Below are 11719 nucleotides of genomic sequence, written 5' to 3'. Positions count from 1 at the left end.
TTATTAGGTGATCCCACATATCAAACCGTCTCTAAACATAGAATACGTCAAGGTTGTTTAAATTAAATATACATTTTAATTATTATACTTTAAAAAAGCAAGTTGTAATCATTTATAATTTCTTTTCTTTTTACATTAATTTTTATGAAAAACATGTAATAATGGCTCAAACGTAAACCTAATGAGTTCCTCTGGCGATAACTCCTGCTTTTCTAATACGATCTTATATTCAGAAGAAGGTAATTCTTATTCAATCTAATTTTTATATTAAAGAAAAATACAAAGCAATTGCTTCAGATAAATTGCACGGGGAAAAGGATTATTATTATGGGGAGATAGTTCCAATATTATTTCTAAAACAGATTAATCATTAAAATCATTAGCAAATATCATAGTATGATATGGTTGAAAAATTTTATATGTCTCGAAATAAATTTCCTTCAAATATAATATCATTCGAGTATCAATACACGCTATTTTTTATCAAAGCTGTTTACGGGTACGCCAATATAGTTCTTTTGTGGCCTGATGGAGTTCTACTCTTTGTTTCATTATTTGATAATGACCAATGCATTTAAATAAATATTATTTTCCATGTGGAATATTCATTTTATTATATTTTTCTTCCTTTCGCCTTAAGCAAAAACAAAATGGTGCAAAATCAAAAATATTATATTGAAACAAAAGTATATATAATCTATTAATATTATTATTTTATTAATGATCCTACACTACACATCAAAATAAAATAGAACCTAATACATAGAATGTTTCAAGGTTGTTGATTCAATATATATTCATTTTAGCGCTGATTATTAGGTATACAAAAAGTTGTGCCTATTCTCCAATTAATTTAGATGCTCATTTTTAAATTAGATCCAATTTAATTGTGAAAAAAGAAATTTGCTAAAATTTTTATTATTGATTATGAGGATAAACAATCAAGTTAGATTCTATGAATACGTGTATATTATAATTAATTATTCTAAGTATATAAATACACTTTTTAATATAAATTTCCATCATTTTGTACTCCCTTGTGTAAAAAGCTAACAAAGCCCAAATATATAATTTATTAATATTATATTTACATAATAATTTTTTTTCATTTTGATAATAATAAATATATTCAAATTATATGATATATTTTAAAATCGAAAACTAATGAATAGAATATAAATAAATATCGTCCTAATTGTATTCACTTTACGTTTCCATCAATTAGCGCATCTAAAACCTTTTTAAATTTCCTTGAAGTGTCGCTCTAAAAATTATTTTATAAAAATGTATAATAAAGCAAGATAAATTTTATCATACATTTACCTTCAAAAAAGATACTTAAGTTTTGAAACCTTGCTCCACAATGAAATTTCATATATTATTAAATAGTGTATGGAAGAGAAACTTAATATCCTCAATATTAGAATCTGATCAAGTCGTTTTAAAAATAACGGGGATTAAAAATGCGAAAATTTGCTAGCTAGAGATAGGTTCTAATTGCACTCGTTTATTTTTATCAGAGTTCTTGTTTCTTATTTATAAATTCTAAAACACAAATCTTACTTTAAAATTTTAAATCTAATTATAGAATTAACAAAATCCAATAAAAATTGAAGAATAAAATATATTTTAGTTCTGCCCTCATAACAGTTGAGAATCTTTTCTTTCACCGCGAACTTAATTTTTTTCCTGTAAGGTTAAGGGCCACACTTCACAAATTCAAATTCGTCTAAAGCCGAAAAGTAATAGCTTATTTCTTATTATTTTTTATAAACTAAAGTTTTTTAATTCTTTCCACACATATCTGTGCGGATATAGAGCTGTTGTGTTGAAAATAAACTTGGTATATTCCAATTTTTATCTTCATGACCATAACATTCCAGTGTAAGATTCTTTTATGATAAGTTTTATTTTGTTTGGTGTTAATAAAAGGTATAAGAAAATAATTTTAAGGGTTTTGAAGTTCTTTTTCTCCAGCCAAATTTTAACATTTTTGATCTCAGTTTTCTAAACCAGAACAAATTCTAACAATTTTAAGATTATTTAGTTCTATACACCCTTTAATAAATTACGAGATTTAATAAAGTAATGAGTGAACTCCTTAGAGATCTAAAGATTTCAAAAAGGACGTTTTTTATTGCGCCACTCGGTAATAAATTTATGGGTTGTTTTTTCATGATTACGTCAACATCTTTCTTTAACGGCTTTCCATAGAGTTTTTGGTAAGCTTCCTTAATTGCTTCAAGATCTATTTCACTTCTAGCTACTAATATTCTTAATAGTCGACGATCATTGGTACCTGCACCCTTTTAATAATGTTAATATAAATAAATATATAAATAAAATGATAGAAGAATTAAAGAAACAAAGAAAAAAATTTAAACTTTAACGGATGCTCTGAGTCGTTTCGCAAAATATTCGGGAGGATTATTAATGCATTGAACTAATGATTAAATATTTTTAAAAAATAATAAAATAAAAATAAAGAAATATAATGGTATAATAAATTGATGAGCGAACCTAAATTTCGAAGGACCTTCTTTAGTTTTCCGGCTTTAGACACCCTTAGTGCCTTTTCTGCAGTAATTTCTGTTAATAAATTTTTTTTAGTGATCTCTTGGTATTGGGCAAAAATCTTTTGAAGATCTTGCTGATTTCTAGTAGATAAGAGTTGGGCAACACCGTCCTTGCCTCCTATACTCTTGAAACCGTTTTTCTGCAAGATTTTGGCATCTTCTTCAATTTCTTGACTCGATCTTGGCCCCATTCTATTGCCCTATTAATTTTTTTTACATATAAAACTAAATTTATATTAAATTCACTTAGTTTTTTATATAATTTATTTACTTTTTTAACTCTTGTTTTTAAAGTTTGAATTAAAAAAATAACACCGGTTATACTTAAAATAATCAATACTTTAATATATTCTAGTAGTAGAAGTTTGACATCTCCAGAAGTGTCTCTTGAAATCGTTTTGTACAAGTCCTTTTTATATCCTAAAGAAACAATTGAACGGAAAAAAAATATAATATATGCATTTTCATACCTCAGTATTCTGAAATGGAATACCTATGAATCTTATTTTTCAAACTTTTCTGAAACTATAAAAATAAACTTAATGACTTTTATAATAAATAGTCGACACACTACTCAAAATAAAACAAGATAAATGAGAAAGAGGAGAAATCGTATTAGAAAAAAATGAAGCAGTTTTACTTACCAATATTTTATTCGTATTATATTGCTATATATAAAAAATTATACTTTTTTGATACGCTTTTTTAACCATTTCCAATTCTTCGGGCGTAAGGGTACATAGAACTTCCGCTACTCCACCCAAATTTGTCCCAACTCTCTATACACGTAGAAATTATCCAAAATATTAATTACTCAACAGTTGAATAGTGACAGAGGTGTAATAGAAAGCTTTAGATTTTCCCGAAAAATAAGGAGGACTCAGAGTATCCTAGGGTATCTCCCCAACATTTATTATTTTTTATTTGATTATATAAAAAAAAAATTGCAAATATTATAAATATATTTCCCACAAAAAATACAAATTTTTTTTTCTATAATGAATCTGTATTAAGAAATCTTTCCCCACTTTGTATAATCACATAAATTGAAAGATAAAAAAAAATACGCTTTCTATAATCCCAAAAATAATTTTAAATGTATACACTTCAATTTTTACAATTTAAAATATTAATAAAAGGACATTAATAGACAAGATGAAAGAATTCCCCATAATAAGCACTTGTTAAAATATTATAAGGTCGGATAAATTTATAATTCAAATATATTTTAAATAGAAGAATCAATATTGCCATGGGGACTTGTTATTAATAAATCGTTTTTAAGATTACAAAACATGGAGTCGAATTAATTTCATATTAGGCTGTATCCAAAACATTAAAAAAAAATAATTAAATTCATAAACTTTCAGATCTTTAATGGGAAAACTTAATAAGCTATTTTAATTAGAAAAATAAAAACATGTCCAAAACATAATTAGAAATTTTTTAAAATAAATTTTAAAAATTTATTATTTGATTAAAATTTTTAGAATTTGAAACTTTTCGATTTTTTTTTAAAATGATTTTGGATACAGCCTTAAATAATATTTAACAAGCTCACACCAAATTTGCAAAAAAATATATATATCAGTGACACTTTGGAACTTATTATATGGATGGGATATTTTATGGGAGTTCAAGAAGGTACAAAAAAATTAAACATTAAGCTCAATGCTGAATTGTTTGAGCAATAACAACAGTACAGAGAATAGTTTAAATTAGTGTTGATTTGAGCCGAATTTTAAAACGACTAACTCAATATTTTAGCCAGAAATATAGTGTCTAAGCCTCGAGATTTCGCTAATAGATGTTAAAACCTTCCTGCCATCTATGACCAGAATCATAAGGTTTGAATATTTTATGGTTAAAAAATTGAGTTATCCATTTTTAAAAATCGGCTCAAATCGAGCCGTTTAACAACACTGTTATTTTTATTCTGTTCATCAGACATGATAGTGTCTCGCTATCATCCATACAATATAATTTATATATAATTTTTAAAACTTCATCATTAACAAAGTCAGAAAAAAGGGGAAGCCACCTAAAATAGAAAATTTTATAATATTTTTAAATTTAAGCGTCAATTGAAAAATAAAAATAGTAAAACAAAGTTTAGAAATTGGAGAATATAATCAGAAATGATTATCTTAATTTAGAAAACGGAAATGTGTGGGTTGCTTCTAAATTTTTTTAGGTTCCAAAGTTTAAAAAAAACAGGAGAATTATAATGATGGCGCGATGAGAGATTAGAAAATGAAGAATATTTTAAAGTTTATGCAACTCAACTAGGAAAGAAATTTGGAAAGCACGAAATTTTATTCTTAAATATTTAATTTTTATAAAGAGTCCATTTTTTTTAATGAAGCAAATCAGGCGCATAACCAATGGGGGAGGAAAGTGATCGCAAATTTGTCTGTTCTCGTAAATAATAACCCCCCCCCCCCCCCCATCTCCCAAGGAAAAGTTTGAAAGAAAAATTAGTAGTATATAACTTTTTAAAATAACTTAGAATTCAAATTTTTTTAAAAATAAGCATTTTAATTTAAAAAAAGTGAAAACCCAAAAATTATTTTTAATAAAAATTTAATATAGCTAAAGGCCTACAATAAATAGACTTAAAGATCTCCAATAAAATTTATGGGGAAAAATTTATCTAATCCCCCCCCACCCCCACCCCCACCTAGCAAAATCCTAAATTCGCCTATGAAGCAAATAGTTTATTATTGAAATATAACGATGAATTAGAATAATCATTTCTCGTTATATAATTTTTCTATTTCGAAAAGCCTCCTCAATCAAAATTAAAAGATATCTATCTATGATTTTACAAAGTTCATTAGATTATTAATAACCTCGAATATCTATAATATTAGCATGGCGTGTCTTTTATTTTTACCTCTCTATTACTACTGCAATGGCAGAGCAAAGTTTCTTAAAATTAAAAAATAAAAAATTATCTTCAAATTCATTCGCATACCAAGTAACTTTTCCGATAAGCTTAAAAAGATATGTTAATCAATAAATTCTCTATGATTTACGGGATGGAGGGGAGGGGGGAAAATTTCTGTTACACCTCTAGATATTTAACTCGCAAAGAGTATATTATTATTTTAAAGCTTAAAACATGTTATAGATAATATTTTTATTTAAATCAATTTATTTTCTCATCTTTTAGGCCATAAAGAGAGGAGGGAAGGGATAAAAGTAAAATTTTTAATATTAAAATATTTTGCAAAATGTTTTCTTGGAACTTACCCTGAGTGCTCTATGCAAAAGTATGGCTGAATAAACTTCACGTGGGTATAACAGAGCGACTAAGGCTTTCTTTGTTGTGCCGGAGAAATCCCCTTTAATGCTTTTTTCCAGATTCTTAAATAAATTTGATAACGAATAGTATACAAGGCATAGGCGTAGCCTGGGTGGGGCAGAAGGGAAAAAAAATCCCCCTCCCTTTCTCGTAAATATTATTTTAAGCTAATAAACCCACTACCACCTCTTCTCCTATGTATACAATATACCACTATAAAGTAGAATTTGAAAGTAAAATTACTAAAAGTTAATTAGTTTTTAAAATAACAACTATAATTCAAAATTTTTAGAATAAAAAAGTATTTTTATAAAAAAAAAGTTTCCATTGCAAATAGTATTCGTGATGACGCAGTTAAACTTGATTTCAATTATGCTTTCAATACAAAAAAACGACAACACTTCGTTCTGTAACAAATATCCTGAATATACATCATACATTCGTCACAGCTATTAACATTTTTAAAATACGATAATAATATAATCATATCTCAAAATGGAATTCAAGGGAGAACCCCTCCCCCCAGGCCCTGTTCTCTTCTGCATTGGTATCCACAAAATTATCCAAGAATTTCAATCCAAATTCATCCTTACCTTAAATCCTGGTATCTCGATGAGATGGCGTTGCGGACAATCTTCCCACAATCCTGCCTATCCCACCCATAATCTTTCTTTCTTTCTTTCTTTCTTTCTTTCTTTCTTTCTTTCTTTCTTTCTTTCTTTCTTTCTTTCTTTCTTTCTTTCTTTCTTTCTTTCTTTCTTTCTTTCTTTCTTTCTTGGCTTAACATTATAAGATCACAAAGGTTTAGTTATGGGTAATATTTTGCATTTTGATAAAGATTTTGCCTAAAATTCTTAGAAAAATAAAAATTCGCATTTTGCCCCTTTTCGCGTGCTCCCTACTATTTTTTTAGAGTAATATATAGCGTGTCCCCACCGCAGATGACTGTAGTAATATTTATACCACTATATAGTACATACCTTACCAAAAAGGGTTTTATAGGCTTCCGCAATTTCCTGTCTCTGCCTCTGAGATCGTTTAGTCAGAATATTGATAACCGTTTTATCGTCCGTGCCTGGTATCATTTTAAGGCATAAAATTTTGTTAAGATGTTTTTACTTATGAACATAATTATGCCAAAATGCTAATAAAAATTTTATAAAAAAGGATTAACCTCTGAAAATCAAAAATTTTGGCTAGTTTTAGTGGTATTATGTTGATCCCATTAATCCTATATATATATATATACTCTATCCCTCTATGTTACTATATAGATATGTATCAGAGACCTGCAGAGGTACCATCTGTACAGCACCTGGCCTGGATTTTATTTCAAAAAATTTTTCCAGTCCAGGTTTTATATTTTTATACCAGGCCAGGCAGGATTTTTTTTAAAATATATTATATTTATTTTAAATTTTTTAGGTAATAATGGCGATTCAAAATATTTAATTTTAAAATATACTGCCCGGCCTGTGCACCCGGGCCAGGCTTAGGGTAGGACCTGCAGATCTCTGATGAATATAGCTAATATTTAGGATCGACATGGCCCGATATCTCGAGGCAGATTGTGGAAATATTTTTAAGAGGTGAGCTGAAATTATAAATTTTCTTTTTTAAGGCTTACAAATTATAAAAATTTGTTACCTCCATAAAAAAATTTATCAGGGAACTAATGGGGGAACTTGTACAGAATACATTTTAAGGACTGGGCAAAAAATATTACATAAGCCCGGTTAGGGTCGTACAGTGTCGAACTTCATTTAGCTATGGCAAACCAAAACTTATTATTTTTCTTGGATACGCTCAATAAGTAGTTATCTAATCTAAAATAAAATGAGCATTTGAAACTATAAATAAGCCTGTTATGAATAGTTATCCACAATTATATCCTTCTATTTTTTCATTAAAATCCTCCTTGATGAAAGTTTTAGGCTTTAAATTATAAATTAAAGATTACGTTTTTTTAACCTAATCCCTTTATAGCTTTCCTAAGCTTTTTAGCATCTTCTTTGGCGTTGAACGGTGTAAAATCTTTTATGGTTCCTTGAAATGGTTTACCCGCAGTCACAAAAGATCCTAATTTGCTATCGACAGCTAAATCACCATCATCTATTTCTTCTACATCAGGGCCTTCGTCTAAGTCCATGTCTCCATTTACCTCGGGGGTTTTTTTTACTGGCACCTGTTAAAAAATTAATAATAGGAGTATCAGAGGCCAGAAATCAAATTTATATAATTCAATATACGGTGATTTATCACTTAAATTTTATTTAACTTCAAAATGGAAAAAAATATTTCTTAGAAATTAGTTTGAGGATATACAAATTTTATCTAGGATTTTTGAATGTTTTTCTTTATAATGAATTAATTGTATAAACTAGAACTCTTATTTGAGAGAGTTTAAAAGTTTATCTTTATCTTTAGATTTAAATTTTCTTTAAATAAAAGGTTAGTCACATATAATGACAGGTAGAAAAAAATAGATAATTATGATAAATTTAAAAAAATATATATTTGTGTTTTGTCAATAAAATAAAAGCAAATAACATTATTCCCCTCTTTTTTTAGGAGTTTGAAGGTTAATTTGTATAGATTCGGAATTTATTTAAATGAATTATCAAAATTGCTATTTAAACAACTATTTAAATTTTTTTAAATATATTTATTAAAATTATCCAAAATATATAGGAAATAATTATCTAGCTTCTAGGCACTTGTTTCAAGTTTGATGTATAAATATAACTCGTTCTTTTATAATCCAAAAATAAACATAATTATTCACAAACATTTGGCATCTTAGATTTTAATACTTTGTGTTTAGTATCAAATGAACAAAAAATTCATGATTTTTTCAAAAAAAAAACAAGTGAAAGGAAGAGTGGAGGGGGAGGGGAGGGGGATTAAGTATTAACCAGGAATATATAAATGTAATTTTTTTCAAAAAATTTATTTATAAATTATATATACGTTGCCAGAAAAATCGTTTTTTGGGTTTCTAGCATATTTATTTCTATAAAATTTTCATGATTAAATTTAATTGGCATTTCTAAACAAAAGTGTAAGCAAAATAGTTCAATAAAAGAAAATTCCTTGAATATATAAATAGCACTTTAAAACATAGACGTCTGTATCCACCATTTTTTTAAAAATCATAGAATCAATCTTAATCGATACGGAGGATTATAAAAAGGTCTTAACGATTGATAAGAATTTATTGTTAAGCATAATAAAGAGAATTGTTTAATAAGATCCTTAAAATAGATCGAAAACTTCAAAGTAAATCAACTTTTAAAATAATAGATAGAATATCCTTTAAAAAGTTAGGATAATTCTGAAAGTTGGTCTAAAGATACAAGTTGATTCACTCTAAATATTAAGTCAGCTAACAATAAAAACCATGAATTTTGTTTTAAGATATCTTATCGTCGTCTGAAAATTAGGTGATTCAATATGCACTTTTGGTCAGTAACTTTTTACATAAATCAATTTTTTTTAAAGTTAAAAAGCCAAATATAAAATTATACCAGGAGCGTTACCTTTACAATCTCAAGGATCATTTTATTTAAAATATTATTTATTTTGAGGGCTTTTCAAATTTTTCAGGGGCTCAAGCCCCTGCGCCCCCTACCCCCAATGACGCTACTGGATTATATTATCATATTGAAAATATAGAACTTAAATTTTTAAAATTATTCTCAAGTAAAATTACAAAATGTGGACATGGAATAATCTAATTCAAGTCGACGATATTGAAAAAAAAAGCACAATTTATGATTTGCGACACTTTCACTATCATATTTATAAATAAATATGAAATGTGACAATTTTCTTTTAAAATACTTTTTGTTTTTGGGCCAAAATAGTTGTCACTAAAAGAATAAGATAAAGAAGTTCCGGGAATCGCATTGATTGTATTTTGTCGAATAATTTGCAAATAAATTTTCGTTTTTTTTATTTAAAAAAAACACCTAGATAATTGTTAAAATAAAAATTATTTTAAAAAATATTTGATTCTTTCCCAAAAATTAAATTTGTTGTGATTGTTATTTGCAATTATTATTTCAAATCAATCAATCATTCCTCGATTTTATGATATATATACCTATCAATTTGAAAAATAAAATTCTGTTTGCTCCAGGAGGATTCACTTGTTTTCCACCTATCTCTAGTTGTATTTTCAATTTTTTTCGCTTTTTTCTAAAATATGAAATATTTTTAATAGTTTATACAAAATTGTTTTCTGAGTTGTTGTTAGGACCGGCATGCCGAACTAATTCCAACCAACGGCTTTAATAGCTAAATAACACGATATGATAAAACAAGGATATCATATTATTTTAAATGATATAGCTCAATTCCATATGCGAAGATATGTTATTCAGGAAGGCTGTATAATGGATAGAAAATTTACTGATTTATTTGTCATAACTATATCTGAAGCGAAATAATTAGGTAAGCGTAATAGATTGTAAATGAAGTATGAACTAATAATTGAAACTAGTTGCGCGGCATATATGATAATGGGATTTAAAAAAGAGGTATGAGCGCAGTTATTAAATTAAATGAAGGAAATATTAAGAAATAGTGGAGCGTATAAATATGTTAAATTAGGTGTGCCAAATTATAATGCCAATGAGAAAGAGGTCTTGTAATTTGAGTGGGAATAATATTAATATAAGAGAAGTGGAAAAAAAGAATTATCGGAGAAATTAAATAACCCTGGGAGATGGAAACATGTTAAAATTGGAATGTCCAGGAAAAGCTATGAAAGAAAACGTAAAAACATTTAAAAAGACGAGGAACTGAGCATATAAGAGGTGTCAAAGGCTAACTTAAAAAAAAAGTGGGGGTAAAGCTGAAAATAAAGTATGTAAGAATAACAATAAATTTAATAATAAGTCTTGATAATTGAAAAATGCAACAGAACTAAATCCGTAAATAATTTTTGATAAAAAGGTTTTTTGAAATGAATAGAAGCTGATGTTTAGGCAGTTCACTAATATTCGCATGAATTCGTGTATTTAATTAAAATTAACAAAAAAAATTTAAAGTGAACCGCTAAGGTGACCCAAGGACTGAGAGAACTAATAAGTTAAATATCCTTAAATGTTATCCGCTGAACAACACAAACGGATAGCTCCACTAATATCACCTACATTTATTTCTTGTCTAATACGTTTAACCTTTATTCATCTGGCGAAATATTGATATTTTTCACTTGTATGATTCTATTTTTAATGTGACTGGTTTGTTCATTCTATTTTATGGTGATCAGGAATGAAATTCTACAAGGATGAGCATTTGGGACTCTAGAAAACCGCGAGAGATGAAGGAGAATGTCCACAAATTTGATATTAAATGATTTTTAGGAATTCATTATAGAAAGAACAAATGGGAATATGATATTTTTTAAATTTGCCACCTGATTTAGTTACTAACAAACTTTAAACATGCTGGACAAATTGCTTTTATATTAATATAAGGTTACATTTAGTTTTTACTTTTTTTTTCTTCCAAAATTTATGAAATAAATATTCCCCGGGGGTATTGGCGAGACAATTCATTATACATGAAGATGAATAGTAACCTACAGGGATAATGTAATACATATTATCTTGAGATAAGTTATAACCCGTATGGTTTGTTCAACTGATAAAATTGCACCTATACAATTTACTTTGGATGTTTATATATAACATCCTGCAACATTGTATATTTTATTTTTAAACCAGATTTAAATAATTATAAATTATATCTTTTAAGGAATTCCTTAAAATTAGCAAATTATTAGGGAGAAAATTTTGCAAAATAAGCGGCGATTTTATGTAGCCAA

General features: G+C 27.2%; 1 protein-coding gene across 1 annotated transcript; it reads right to left on the bottom strand.

Moving 5' to 3' along the window:
* Positions 1–1201: 1201 nt before the first annotated feature.
* LOC135924434 (annexin-B12-like) lies at positions 1202–8032 on the bottom strand. Its single transcript, XM_065459491.1, has 9 exons — positions 7855–8032; positions 6864–6958; positions 5832–5945; positions 3265–3355; positions 2917–2996; positions 2521–2776; positions 2385–2443; positions 2184–2306; positions 1202–1264 (listed from the first exon to the last, which is right to left on the bottom strand). Exons 1-9 carry the CDS (start codon positions 8030–8032, stop codon positions 1202–1204), a joined length of 1059 nt encoding a protein of 352 aa, XP_065315563.1.
* Positions 8033–11719: the final 3687 nt, after the last annotated feature.

This window comes from Gordionus sp. m RMFG-2023, chromosome 2 (genome assembly GCF_954871325.1).
Source record: "Gordionus sp. m RMFG-2023 chromosome 2, tfGorSpeb1-WG-v2, whole genome shotgun sequence".
Lineage (NCBI taxonomy): Eukaryota > Metazoa > Nematomorpha > Gordioida > Chordodea > Parachordodidae > Gordionus > Gordionus sp. m RMFG-2023.
This window is presented reverse-complemented; position numbering and strand designations above follow the sequence as displayed.